At 36.8% G+C, this 14,042-nt stretch overlaps 1 protein-coding gene across 1 annotated transcript in view; it reads left to right on the plus strand.

The window, feature by feature from the left end:
* The window catches only part of SHROOM2 (shroom family member 2), a 686,449-nt gene that overhangs the window by 645,887 nt on the left and 26,520 nt on the right, over nucleotides 1–14,042 (plus strand). The window contains exon 6 of the mRNA XM_053706458.1: nucleotides 7,911–8,630. Within this exon, the coding sequence (XP_053562433.1) occupies nucleotides 7,911–8,630 (720 nt within the window). The remainder of the gene's footprint in view (nucleotides 1–7,910; nucleotides 8,631–14,042) is intronic.

Raw genomic sequence — 14,042 nt, forward strand, 5'->3', positions numbered from 1 at the left:
TATGCTTGCCTATACCTATGTGTTTAACCCCATCAAATGGATTAAACACACAAAGCTCCAGAGCAGCAATACACAGCTGGTCCTCAGCAAAATACAACTGGTGACTGGTGGCTTTAACCCCTTTGCAGTGTTAAACACATAGTTACAGACAAGCAATAGGGAAATGCTCTAATGCATAAAGTAAAAAGTCAAGATATAATAAAAACTATTAAATACAAAATCATGGAAAGAATATAGTCATTATTTTATAATATATACTAAAATGAAAATCTGACAATAGTAAATGATGACTCTGAACCGAGGTATGCAAATGATTGTGCATTGTACCGCTGGCATTACTTTTTTCTTTTCAACACGTAAATGGACAGTAAAGACGTTTAGATTGTAATAAAAAAATGTATAATTATCTGTAGGAACACAGTTTAACATAATAATTGTGCTATTCATTTTGCCCCCTTTTCTACCTTCACAAGACTAATCCTGGTACATACCTGTCCTTAATTGGCCTCTGACAGTGACAATCTTTGTCTACTCCATTAATAAGTCTGGTTTGACTTCACAACTGGTGAGGGGAGTTTGGCTGTTCAAATAAATTGACATATTAATTATTTTTAAGACTGCAGCAACATCTTATTACATTCGGTTTACTGTTCCCATTACATTTTCTGGTTTCTTCACAACTAATTTTTATGTCTTTTCACACAGAATTTTACATTTGCTTCTCTGTAGTGGTTTAGTCTCTCATTGGGTGTTTGTCCCAATTTTTATTTATTTATTTTTTTACTTGTGGAATCAATGTCTATTGTGTAAAGGGTCTTTTCATATGCAAAAGAAGGGGGAGGGGGGAGTGTCTTCTTTTCTCGCTTGCAGTGGGCTTTCCAGCTACCTTTTCAACAGAGCTAAACTGAGAGCTTCTAAGTAAGTTTTTAAACCGTTTTATACTGGATTTTTATATCCGTATCTGTGCATCTTTTTCTTTATAGTAGTGTCTATTACATGCAGTTATATGAAAATGAGTGTATACTGTCCGTTCAAGTTGCAAAACCCCGTTTAAACATATACTTTCCTAAAAACTAAATCGGTTGTTATCTAATTCCGTTTGTATTATATGATGGTATTTTGGCCCACACTAATGTCCCACACTTGGGCAAACCTGCACTCTCCTGGGAGAGGTAATTTTTCTATATTCTCATCTTTCTAGATTTAATTTAATCTTTGAATGAATGAATTATATGTCTAGGTCCCATAGTCCATAGTGCATTTTTTTCTTTCCATTTTTTCTTTCCATTGGAACATTTTAGTCACTTTCAGTAAATATTAAACTCCCTCTCTTGACTCATCTGAAAATAACAGTTTGACAAATCAAACCTTTTCAACATCACAATAGAGAAGCGTGGACATGAAGGGGTTAATAGCACACAGCTCTGGTTCCCTTAACCTTGTAACTCTACAAAAGGACCTCAAAAGGGACACCACATTAACCCCCAAATCCTGTCCACACTGCTCTACATTACTGGTACAGGTAAATTAGCATTAACCTTAGGCTCTCCCTCCCAGTAACCAGGTTCAATAGAAGCAACATTGTCACAAACATTTTCAATACATCTTCTTCATTAGAACAAGACATTACTGGTGTACACAAAGGCAGAGCTGCATTAACCATCAGCCCCCCTCCCAGCAATCATGTTCAAGGGAATCATTCTTCATCCTTTGGTGGGATACTTCCAGGCCTGGTGTAGCTAGTGATATTACCATCCGCAGCCTCCCCTCTGGGTCCCCCAAAGTTTCACACAGTACCTCAGTTGGTGCAGGGCCATCCACTTGCCCTTCCAGGTTGCAGTTGTTGTCTTCTAGGGCGTAGTGACATAGCATCCGGCCCAAATCATCGCCCAGCAAAACGTCAACAGGGATATCCGCAAAAATTTTCCCACACCCCAATCAAGGTACACTCGTGCCATAGGCACTGTGGGGCAAACTCCCCCAATTCCTTGAATGGACACAGTCCTCCCTGGTATAATGTTCTCTGGCTTTACCATTTCAGGATGCACCAAGGTAACCGAAGCTCCACTATCCCTGTCCTGTTGCCACCTGGTCACCCACAGATACCCTCTGTAGGTTATCTCTCCGCATTTGCCTTTTGAACCCACCCACAAACAAAACAGATGCTGGTCTCCCAGCCACATTCCCACCCTCAGGATTCTTCTTCTCTGGGCAGGTGAAACTCAGATGCCCCATCTGGTTACAAGTGAAATACTGATGGATATTCCCCTGTCCCGGTGTGGCCCCTGCCCCTTTGGCTGTAGGGTGTAGATGAGATGGTCTCTCTGCTGCCTTGTTTGCTCTTCTCCACTTAGGAGACACGGCTTGCTGCAGGTGCTCTGTTGTTGGTGTAATCGTTAGCCAGATCTGCAGCCTCTTCCACTGTTTTGGACTTTCTGTCCAGAATCCATTCTCTGGCATCAGGAATCTGTGTTTGCAGGAACTGCTCCAAGATCATCAAAGCCTCATGAGTGAGGACTTTTAGGCCCCCATACCATTGCTTAAAAGCAGCCCTTAGCTGTGCAACATATTCTGTGCAGCTGTCACCTGCACTTTGGTGGATACATTTTTTCCTGTAAAATTCCAGAGTGAGGTTAAAACTTTTCAATAAGGCTGTTTTTATGGCCTCATAGTCCTTGTCATCTTCCACTGGAAGTGAAGCAAATACATCCAGGGCTTTACCCTTCAGACGAGGAGCTAAATAGCTAACCCACTGCCATGGGGGCAGCTGATACTGCTTGCATACCTTTTCAAATCCCCTCAGAAAGACATCCAAGTCAGTGTCTTTTTCTAACATTGGAAAATACTTCAGACGGGGCCTCTGTTGCTGGTACCCCGCGTTCACTGGTTTGGGGAGACAGGCTGGTTCTATTCATCTGTATAACCCCTAGCTCATGTCTCTGTTGAGCATCCTTTTCCTTTCTTTCTCTTTCTCTCATTCTCTCTCTCTCTCTCTCTATGCAGCATCCATCTCTGCAGTCTCTCTCTCTTTCTTTCTCTCTCTCTCTCTCTCTCTCTCTCTCTCTCTCTCTCTCTCTCTCTCTCTTTTCTCTTCTTTTCTCCTCTTGATACTTGAGGATCAATTCCATTCTTAGTTTGGGTTCAGCATTCCCCAATTACCTGAGTGCTGTTTGTAAATCAGACTCCTTTGCACTCACAGGGGTAACAGCAGTAGGTATCATCTCCTGGGTTGCCTGTTCTACAGAAACCCTTTCTGTGCTTGTTTCCTGCTCTGCTGTAATGTCATCTGCCTGCTGCAGTTCCTGGACCAACTGCTCCTTTGTTTTGCCAAAAGTTGCAATGGCTCTATCCCGACAAAGCAGCTCCAGGGACTCTTTAGGCATTTTTCTATATGCTTCCATAATGAGAGTAGCAAGAAAAAAACAAGAGGAAGGGGAAAAGAACTGCTTCTTTGCACTGTATATCTCTTTAATTAAGCACTTAGTTCTGTCTTTGGGAAATTACACCAAAACATGTAATTTATTTTAGTACTATACAAATAGCACTAAACAACTCTAAATTTCCCCACCGCTGCCAGCCAGTTTGTGACGAATCAAACCTTTTCAAAGTCACAATAGAGAGGTGTGGACATGAAGGGGTTAATAGCACACAGCTCTGGTTCCCTTAACCTTGTAACTCTACAAATGGCCTTAAAAGGGACACCACATTAACCCCCAAATCCTGTCCACACTGCTCTAATTAACAGTTTCTGCCAGCACCAAAACTCTGAAATTAATGGGGCATTTTGGAACCCCCAAAAACTCACACAATTTAACAATTAGGTAACGTGCCTTTAACCTTGTCTCAACAGTGTGTGAATTCAGATATTAGAGCCCAAAGACAGAATGCGATTTTCTATGTGTTTAATAACAAAAATATCAATACAGGTTACACAGTGCAAAATTCTAATGACATTCAAAATAACGTACAGTTGCAAAGTTACAATTCTTTAAAAAGAAAATGGGACATAAAAATAATAGAAACACAATATCCAACTTATTACCAAGTTCCTTTAGATATGTGGAGAACTGCTTTTCATGGTGTTAGAATTGCCCTGGGACCCAGCTAACACAGCCTTTCTATTACATCAAGTTTAAAACTCAAATTCTCTTTGTCTTGTTAAAGACACTGCCCTTGTTATAATTTATGACGAGGTTAGCCAATGCATAGCTAGCCGTGGCTCACAGTATCAGTCTCCAAGAGGAGGGGGGTTAGCTTACAGCATTCCTGAACACAGATATCCAACAAAGAACAAGCAGTTCACATTAACCCTTTCCAGGCTGAGATCACAATACCACTTCTGCTGGGTAGCTAATCCAGGAATCAACTACTGCACATGATTGTATCATGACAAACTGTTTAAAATAAATCTTATTAATTAGATACTATGGATCAGTGGTTCTATTACAGTATATAGACAGTCGTAGCCAGTCTATTTACTGAAGTATGAAATAGATTTAGTTAGACAATATGTAACATATTTACTACTTTTGTGTTCTCAATGGCACATGGAATTAGCAAATATGCTGGGACTATTTGTACCGTACCGTGCAGTAGCTGCACGGTACTTTGATTGTCAGCTTTTCGCTAAGATGCAAGTTAATGTACATTTTATCTTGTGTAATATTTTTTTCTAATCTGAATTTCCAGATAATGTATACTAGTGTGTGTTGATGATGTTATATTGTAATACATGTTTTCTAGTGCAAATAAAATTTAGTGAAGGATATTTTTTTTATTGCATTTAATCAGGGACATTTAGAATGTGTTTTTTTTTTGTAACAAATAATGTTGCTGAACTAACATCTTTTTTTTTCCTGTCTAACTCATTGGAAGTTGTCCTTAAAAGCCAGTGAGCAATCAGTCCCAAAAGATGAACTTCCTTAAACTCAAAATAAACAGCTTACATTTAAAGGTTCAGTCTACAATATAATTTTTATTGTTTTAAAATATAGATAATCCCTTTAATACCCATTCCCCAGTTTTGCACAGCCAACACAGTTATATTAGATACAAGGTAATCACAGAGGTAAAAAGTATATTAAAGGGACACTGAACCAAATTTTTTTCTTTCGTGATTCAGATAGAGCATGCAATTTTAAGCAACTTTCTAATTTTCTCCTATTATCAATTTTTCTTGTTCTCTTGCTATCTTTATTTGAAAAAGAAGGCATCTAAGCTAAGGAGCCAGGCAATTTTTGGTTCAGGACACTGGACAGCACTTTTTATCGGTGGGTGAATTTATTCACCATTCAGCAAGAACATCCCAGGTTGTTCACCAAAAATGGGCCGGCTTCTAAACTTACATTCTTGCTTTTCAAATAAAGACACTAAAAAAATGAAGTAAATTTGATAATAGGAGTAAATTAGAATGTTGCTTAAAATTACATGCTCTATCTGAATCACAAAAGAAAAAAAAATTGGGTTCAGTGTCCCTTTAATATACTTTTTACCTCTGTGATTACCTTGTATCTAAGCATCTTCTAACAGCCCCCTGATCGCATGACTGTGACTGTTTATTATCTGTTGACTTGCATTTAGTACTGTGTTGTGCTAACTCTTAAATATCTTCCCGGGCGTGAACACATTGTTCTCTATATGGCCTACATGAACTAGCATCTCCTGTTGTGAAAAGCTAATAAAAATACATGTGATAAGAGGCTGTCAATAAAGCCTTTGAAACAGGCAGAACATTAGAGGTTTAAATGTTATAAAGTATATTAATATATGAATGTTCGTTGTGCAAAGTTGGGGAATGGGTAGTAAAGGCGTTATCTATCTTTTTAAACAATTTTTGTATAGACTGTCCCTTTAACCTTTTGATCATGCTAAAACATTTTTTACATAAATATGCAAATTATTATGCATGATGGCAGATTTTAGATTGGTCTATCCCTTTATTCACCTTGTATGAGATTTGTTCCTGGAAAATATTTTTATTTGAATAAAAAATTAAAATAAAAAAACATTAATTGGTGTATGATGAAAGATGTAGTCAATATTAAATGATGTCAATAGGAGGCACACAGACATTATTCTTATTCATTAGTTAATGAGCAATATTAAGTCCAAAAATGAACAAAGCAAAAGTAATAAATATAAAAAGTAATAGAAGAAATTAAACGTTTTACAGATTCTCTACAAGCAGCTGTTCCTCCAATATATAGCTAAACCTTCCCCATTCACACACAAAAAAAAGCAAAAAAATAAATATTTTTTGTTTAAGCTATTTCAATTGATTAAAACAAGCAAAGAAATGAATGTTTGTGTACAACTGATCCTCAAATCTCCAGATGTGTACTGGCTGATAAGACATCATCCAAAGCTTTGATGGTATGCAGGAACACAGATCCACAACTCATTTGGGCCCCCCTTGCATAATATTCAGTGATAACTTGTAGCAATATTACATGTAGAAACACAAGTGTGACATAAGGTCAGGTACTTAGCAAGTTCATTCCATCTGTATGCTACATTTAATCCATAGGATGTGATATTTGTACCCCGAAGCCCTATTTATACCATCCGTGTGCCAAGTTTACCTGGAGGTTAATATAGCCAATAAAATAAGCCAAGATTGACACTGCTGTCAGAACTCCTCTGCCGACCTGCCACATAAATAAAGTAAAGCTCTAAATTGTCTACCCTGTACCTCTTCACTAATCAGAATAGATCACACACATCTAAATTTACTTTTCTACTGATAACAAATAATGAAAAAAGTTTCACCATCTACTAAAGGGAAATAGAGTGGTGCATATAAAATAATGTGCCAGTGCTCTCCCCTTTAAATGTGCTTATTAAAAAGAATTAAATGTTTCTGTTGGTGCTTTGGAGGACACAAACATATGTAAATCCCTGGTATTTAGTTAGTTAAAGGGACAGTCAACACCAAAATTGTTATTGTTTAAAAAGATAGATAATGCCTTTACTACCCATTCCCCAGCTATACACAACCAACATTGTTATATTAATATACTTTATAACATTTAAACCTCTAAATGTTTGCCTATTTCTAAGCCACTACAGACAGCCTCTTATTACATGCTATTTTATTAGCTTTTCACAACAAGACACTGCTAATCCATGTGGTTCATTTAGATAAGTGTGCTATCTCCCGTGGAGTTATGGATGACACTGCACTAATTGGCTAAAATTCAATAGTTAATAAATTAATAGCCATGTGATCAGAGGGCTGATATATTAATATTACCATTTTGGCTTAGCAAAACTGGGGAATGGGTAATAAAGGAATTATCTATCTTTTTAAATAAAACAAATTTTGAAGTTGACTGTCCCTTCAAGGTAGCTTTTTTAAACCCGACTATAAATAGTTTTTTTATATATATATATTTTCTAACAACATAAAAATAGCTTGGATTAGGGGGTCATAAGGTTATAGTGCTGAGGCAATCAAGATGAAGAGTTTGGACAGGGGTTTGAGTTGAAGATGGTCTGATAGAGGTTATATGGATCGTGGGATTTGGCATTACTAGGTTCCATGGTATGTAAAAGAGAAAATGTCATAGAAACACACTCAGAAGGGAGGGAGCAGGATTAAATACTCAATGTGGAACTTGCTAGTTACCAAACAATTGGAAGCTCTGAAATTAAGATGGTGGTAATCTATTCCACTAACCTCTGTGCATCTTCCTACAACTTACATCAGTAAGGAAATTATTCTTTCAAAGAAACTTATGCCCTCTACATATTTTTGTAGTCATTCATGTATGACGTTAATCATTTTCAGTTTAAAATGAGAGTTTGCTGATAGAGATTTAAGCTATTGCCACATTTTGTGCAAACTGTATGAAATTACATTTTTGATGAGAGACAGCAAGTTAATCTTTATAATCTTCATTTAATTACAGGATTGTACAGGTAGCAAGTTCCCCATGTGAGGAAGAAGACACTGATTATAGTAATAAATGGAAGTCGCCTGTTAAATCATCTCCAGTGAAAGAAAAGTCACCAGAAGAAAGTAGAACAAGATCTGGGACACTGCCAAGTGATTATAGATATGTACAGGAAAATGTGATACAAGGCAAAAGAGATATCAGCTTTTCAGCTGTTCCTATTTCTGAAAGCTGTTCTGAGAGTAAGAATTGGTGCTATGCAGGAGAAGACGGTCAGTCTCAAGAACAGACATCAGTGAACAAGAAACGTGGACCTGCTCCTCAAAGACCACCTCCTCCAAAACTAGATAAATATCGAAAGCAGAACAGCTCCACATCATCTCTTGCTACATCTTCAGAATCTCTTGTGACAAATCAAGGCAAAAATTCACAATCGCTTTCTTCTAGTAACCTGGATGTGAACATCCTTCAGCCAGTCAAGGCCCAAAGCCCTGCTCTGTATTCTGATAAACATTTGCAGGCTCCTTTGCATGACCCCAGATTATCTCTACCTCCAGAGAATGAAAATCATCACCTAGACAAGAAGCACATTCATTCTGACTCTGTAGTGTATTCAAAGTCCTTTTGTTTGCAGAAACCTGGAATGGAACCTTCCAGGTCACCATCACCTCAGTTTGCTCCTCAGAAGCTCACAGACAAACCCCCTGTTCTGGTTCAGGATGAAAACCTATCAAGGTAAGCCTCCCAACTGAACATTACCTTTTGTATCAGCAGTATACAGTATATGAAGGTTATTATTTTACTAATGTTATTGAGTTGGTTAGATAATTTAAGATACAGTGAAAATGAGCAAAGTGGCAGTTAAAAAAAATGTTTTGCAGATAATATACCACACAATGTGACATTATCCTGTTCTATACACCTAATACCTGGTTGTTTTCATACTTCCCCCAAAGTTGTCAGTTGTACTGTTTCTCATGACACCACACTAAGCAAAAGCCCCTTTTAAAATTGTATGTGTTATCAGATGGTACAGGCAATGAGAAACCATATCCCCACTCAATTTTTACATTCCAAGACGAGCTGGGCAAAAAAAAAAAAGTGTGCAAGGGACGTTAGGGCAATGGTGAGGAGTCCTAGGAGCTCCTGTGTTTTTAGTAAGCCTTAAGCTACCGATTTAATTACTGTAGTCTTTTCACTGTATCTATCCAGACTCTACTGATGGCTATTAATGCTCAAATATCAATATTTATCTGGCTAGCAAAGTGTTACTAGCAATTACGTTTTATTAACTAACCTAGTGCTTGAGAACGCTTGAGAGCATATTATTCTTTCAGGCAGGTAACGGTTATAGCTGTTAGCTTAGTTAGTATACCTAACCTCACGGAAAACGTTTGTGTTCATAAATTGAGGTATACATAAATATATCACAAACAAAAAATAGCAAATGTCGGCACACGCTAATGCACAAACAGTCTTGTGAATTACGGTCACACAACTGTGCATTTGAGTCATTGCAACATTGTTAAATATTTAAACTATGATACACGGGTGTGTGTAAATACAGACACAGCTAACCTCTTACATAATTGAGCAGGCAAATAAGTATTATACTCAGAATCTGCCTTTTTAGATCTGCAGATGGTCATAGCTGTTAGTATACCGAACGGAATGGAGATCGGTTCTGTCTAAATGGAGATATATACAAATCTATTACATTTATAAAGCAGCTGACATCAGCACACGCTAATACACAAACAGTCTTGTGAATTACTACTATATAACAGTGTATTTGAGAAACTGTATTATTACTAAATATTCAGACTGAAATATGTATGTGTGTGGGAACAGAGATACAGTTAACCTCTCAGACAACTGAGCAAATAAATATTATACTTAAAGGGACAGTCTACACCAGAATTTTTATTGCTTTAAAATATAGATAATCCCTTTATTACCCATTTCCCAGTTTTGCATAACTAACACATTTATAATAATATACTTTTAACCTATGTGATTATCTTGTATCTAAGCCTCTGCAAACTGCCCCTTTTTTCAGTTCTTTTGACAGACTTGCAGTCTAGCCAATCAGTGCCTGCTCCCAGATAACTTCTCGTGCACGAGCACAGTGTTATCTATATGAAATACGTGAACTAACACCCTCTAGTGGTGAAAAACTGTTAAAATGCAATCTGAAAGAGGGGGGCTTCAAGGTCTAAGAAATTAGCATATGAACCACCTAGGTTAAGCTTTCAACTAAGAATACCAAGAGAACAAAGCAAAATTGGTGATAAAAGTAAATTGGAAAATTGTTTAAAATTACATGCCCTATCTGAATCATGAAAGTTTATTTTGGCCTAGACTGTCCCTTTAAAAACTGCCCTTGTATAATCTGTAGATGGTCAAAGCTGGTAATACATCTAACTTAACGAAAAACGATTTTGCTCAATCTGAGGTATATATAAGTATATTACACACAGAAAGCAGCGGATGTCGGCACACTCTAATGCACAAATACTTTGATGAATTACTGACACATTACAAAGTATATGAGAAATATTTAGACTGTGATACGCATGTGTGTGGGTCTAGAGACACAGCTAACCTCCTATACAACTGAGCAAGCAAATCAATACCATACTCAGAATCTGCTATTTGAACATGGGAAAGATTTAGTTCTTTACTAAATTGATTCAGTCAGAACGTATTTGCAGCACAAGTGCACAAGTGAGATAGGTTGATAATTCAGCCACCACTGCATGAATATAACTTTTAGGTATTGTTGAAGACAAATGTGGCAATACCAGTAAATGTTACTACAATATTATTTGAACTTAAGTTTTTTACGAACATACTAACTACTTTCTCATCACTAGAGACTTTCAATCAAAGATACTCTATATATTATACCTGCACAGAATCTATACTCATTATAAGTGTAAACATACATGTTTAGTTAACTGAATATAAGCAAGTAAATCAATTGCAACACAAATTGCACATAAGAGTATCTGTTGAAGAATTCCTAGTATCATGTGACATTGTCACGCTAAACCAAGCAGACTACAATCGGTACCTAAGTGTGTTTTTAAAGTTTTTCCTATTTTATTTTTAGACCCCAATAAAAGTTAAATTTTAATTCAGCCAAGTGTGTGTCTCCTTAAACCTTGGATTTCATTTTTGATTTCCTCACATTAATCTTACTCAATAAGTGACCTGTGAGTGCTTTCAAGTGTATTCTTTCCCTTTTTGCTCCAGCAACCCCATTGATGTGTATGGGGTAAAAAAAAGTTACGTTTAAACCTAACACCCTAACAAAAACCCCAAGTCTTATTGCCCCCGACATCGCTGACACCTACATAAAGTTATTAACCCCTAATCTGCCGCTCCCGACATCACTGCCACCAAAATAATTTTATTAACCCCTAATCTGCCGCTCCCGATATCGCCGCCACTATAATAGTTATTAACCTCTATTCCCCCGCACCCCAACATTACCCACACTATAATAAAGATATTAACCCCTATTCCGCCGCTCCCCGACTTCGCCGCCACTAAATAAAGTTATTAACCCCTAAACCTCTGGTCTCCCACATCACCGACACTAAATAAACCTATTAACCCCTAAACCGCCAGCCCCCCACATCGCAAAAAACTAAATTAAACTATTAACCCCTATACCTAACAACCCCCTAACTTTATATTAAAATTACAAGATCCCTATCTTCCCTATCTTAAAATAAATAAAAACCTACATGGGAAATAAAAAAAAAACTAAGTTTAAACTATATATTAAACTAACATTACTATTATACTAAAATTAAAATAACTATCAATTAAATAAATTAAAATACACATTAAAAAAGCTAACACTACTAAAAAAAATTAAATCTACAATTACAAAAAAATAAAAATACTAAATTACAAAAAATAAACAAATTATCCAAAATAAAAAAAATACACCTAATCTAATAGCCCTATAAAAATAAAAAAGCCCCCCCAAAATAAAAAAAACCCTAGCCTACAATAAACTACCAATGGCCTTTTGTAGGGCATTGCCCTAAAGAAATCCGCTCTTTTATCGGAAAAAAAATACAAAGACCCCTCCAACAGTAAACCCACCACCCAACCAACCCCCCAAAATAAAAAAAACTAACTCTAACAGAAACCTAAACTACCCATTTCCCTGAAAAGGGCACTTGTATGGGCATTGCCCTTAAAAGGACATTCAGCTCTTTTTCTTGCCCTGAAAAGGGCATTTAGCTAAAATAGGATGAGAGTTTCTGAAATTCTATTGGCTGTTCAAATCAGCCAATAGAATTTCAGTAGCTCTCACCCTGTTGGTTGATTTGAACAGCCAATAGGATTTCCAAAGCTCTCATCCTATTGGCTGATTTGAATTTCAAAAATCAAATCAGCCAATAGGAATGCAAGGGACGCCATTTTGAAAAGGCTCCCTTGCATTGAAGATTCAGTATACGGCGACGACCGTATGAAGAGGATGCTCCGCGCCGGATTTCTTCAGGATGGACCCGCTCCGTGCCGCTGGGATGAAGATAGAAGATGCCGCCTGGATGGATGAAGACTTCTCGCCGCCTGGATGTTCCGAACTTCAAAAACTGTAAGTGGATTGTCGGGGGTTAGTGTTAGGTTTTTTTAAACTTTTTTGGGGTGTTTTTTTTTTTCAGATTAGTGTTTGGGCTTTTCTTAAAAGAGCTAAATGCCCTTTTCAGGGGAAGAAAAAGAGCTGAATGGGGGGGTCTTTGTATTTTTTTTCAGGTAAAAGCTGATTTATTAAGGGCAGTGGCCCTACAAAAGGCCCTTTTAAGGGCTTATTGGTAGTTTATTGTAGGCTAGGGTTTTTTTTATTTTGGGTTTGTTTTGTTTTTTATAGGACTATTAGATTAGGTGTAATTTTATTTATTTTGGATAATTTCGTTTATTTTTTGTACTTTAGTGTGTTTTATTTTTTGTAATTTAGTATTTTAAATTTTTTGTAATTGTAGATAAAAAATTTTTAGTAGTGTTAGGTTTTTTTAATGTGTAATTTATTTTAATTGATAATTATTTTAATTTTAGTATAATAATAATGTTAGTTTAATTTATAGTTTAAACTTAGTTTTTTTTTAATTTCCCAGGTACGTTTTTATTTAATTTACGATAGGGATCTTGTCATTTTAATATAAAGTTAGAGGGTTGTTAGGTTTAGGGGTTAATAGTTTAATTTATTTTTTTGCGATGTAGGGGGCTGGCGGTTTAGGGGTTAATAGGTTTATTTAGTGGCGGTGATGTGGGAGGCCAGAGGTTTAGGGGTTAATAACTTTATTTAGTGGCAGCGATGTCAGGGAGCGGCGGAATAGGGGTTAATATCTTTATTATAGCGTGGAGGATGTTGGGGTGCAGGGAATAGGGGTTAATAACTTTATTATAGTGGTGACAATGTCGGGGAGCGGCGGAATAGGGGTTAATAAATTTTATTAATGGCAGCGATGTTGGGAGCAGCAGATTAGGGGTTAATAACTTCAATATAGTATTTGCGATGCGCGAGGGCCTCGGTTTAGGGGTTAATAGGTAGTTTATGGGTGTTGGTCTACTTTGTAACACTTTCGTTATGAGTTTTGTGTAACAGTTTTGTTGCGCAAAACTCATAACTACTGGTCTCAGATTGCGGAAAGGATCGTGTTGGTATAGGCTGTAATGAAAGCTTTTTAGCCTCACCGCAAAACTTGTAATGGCAGCGCAATGGAAATCCCATGCAAAAACATCATTTTTTTGATTGCGGGACTGACGTTGCGTTACAGGTTAAAATGCTTGTGGTATAGCTATACTGACAAGACTCGTAATGACTGCGTTACTGTTTTAACGCTGAAATGGCCATTTTTTCAGAGTTAAAACATGAACGCAAAACTCGTAATCTAGGTGAATGTTTTAAAAAAATCTTTCCAATTTTTCATTATAAAATAAACCTTTAAAATGTATTCTTATTATTAAATGTACTCTTTTCTCTTGGTATCCTTTGTTGAAGAGGATACATATATAGGCAAATGCACATGTCTGCAGGAATATATGGCAGCTTTCTGCATCAGTGCTTTTTGCAATGTTATACATTTTTGAGCACTAGATGGCAGCAGTGTTTGTACAATGTAT

The sequence above is a fragment of the Bombina bombina genome, chromosome 3 (assembly GCF_027579735.1).
Source record: "Bombina bombina isolate aBomBom1 chromosome 3, aBomBom1.pri, whole genome shotgun sequence".
Classification (NCBI taxonomy): Eukaryota; Metazoa; Chordata; class Amphibia; order Anura; family Bombinatoridae; genus Bombina; species Bombina bombina.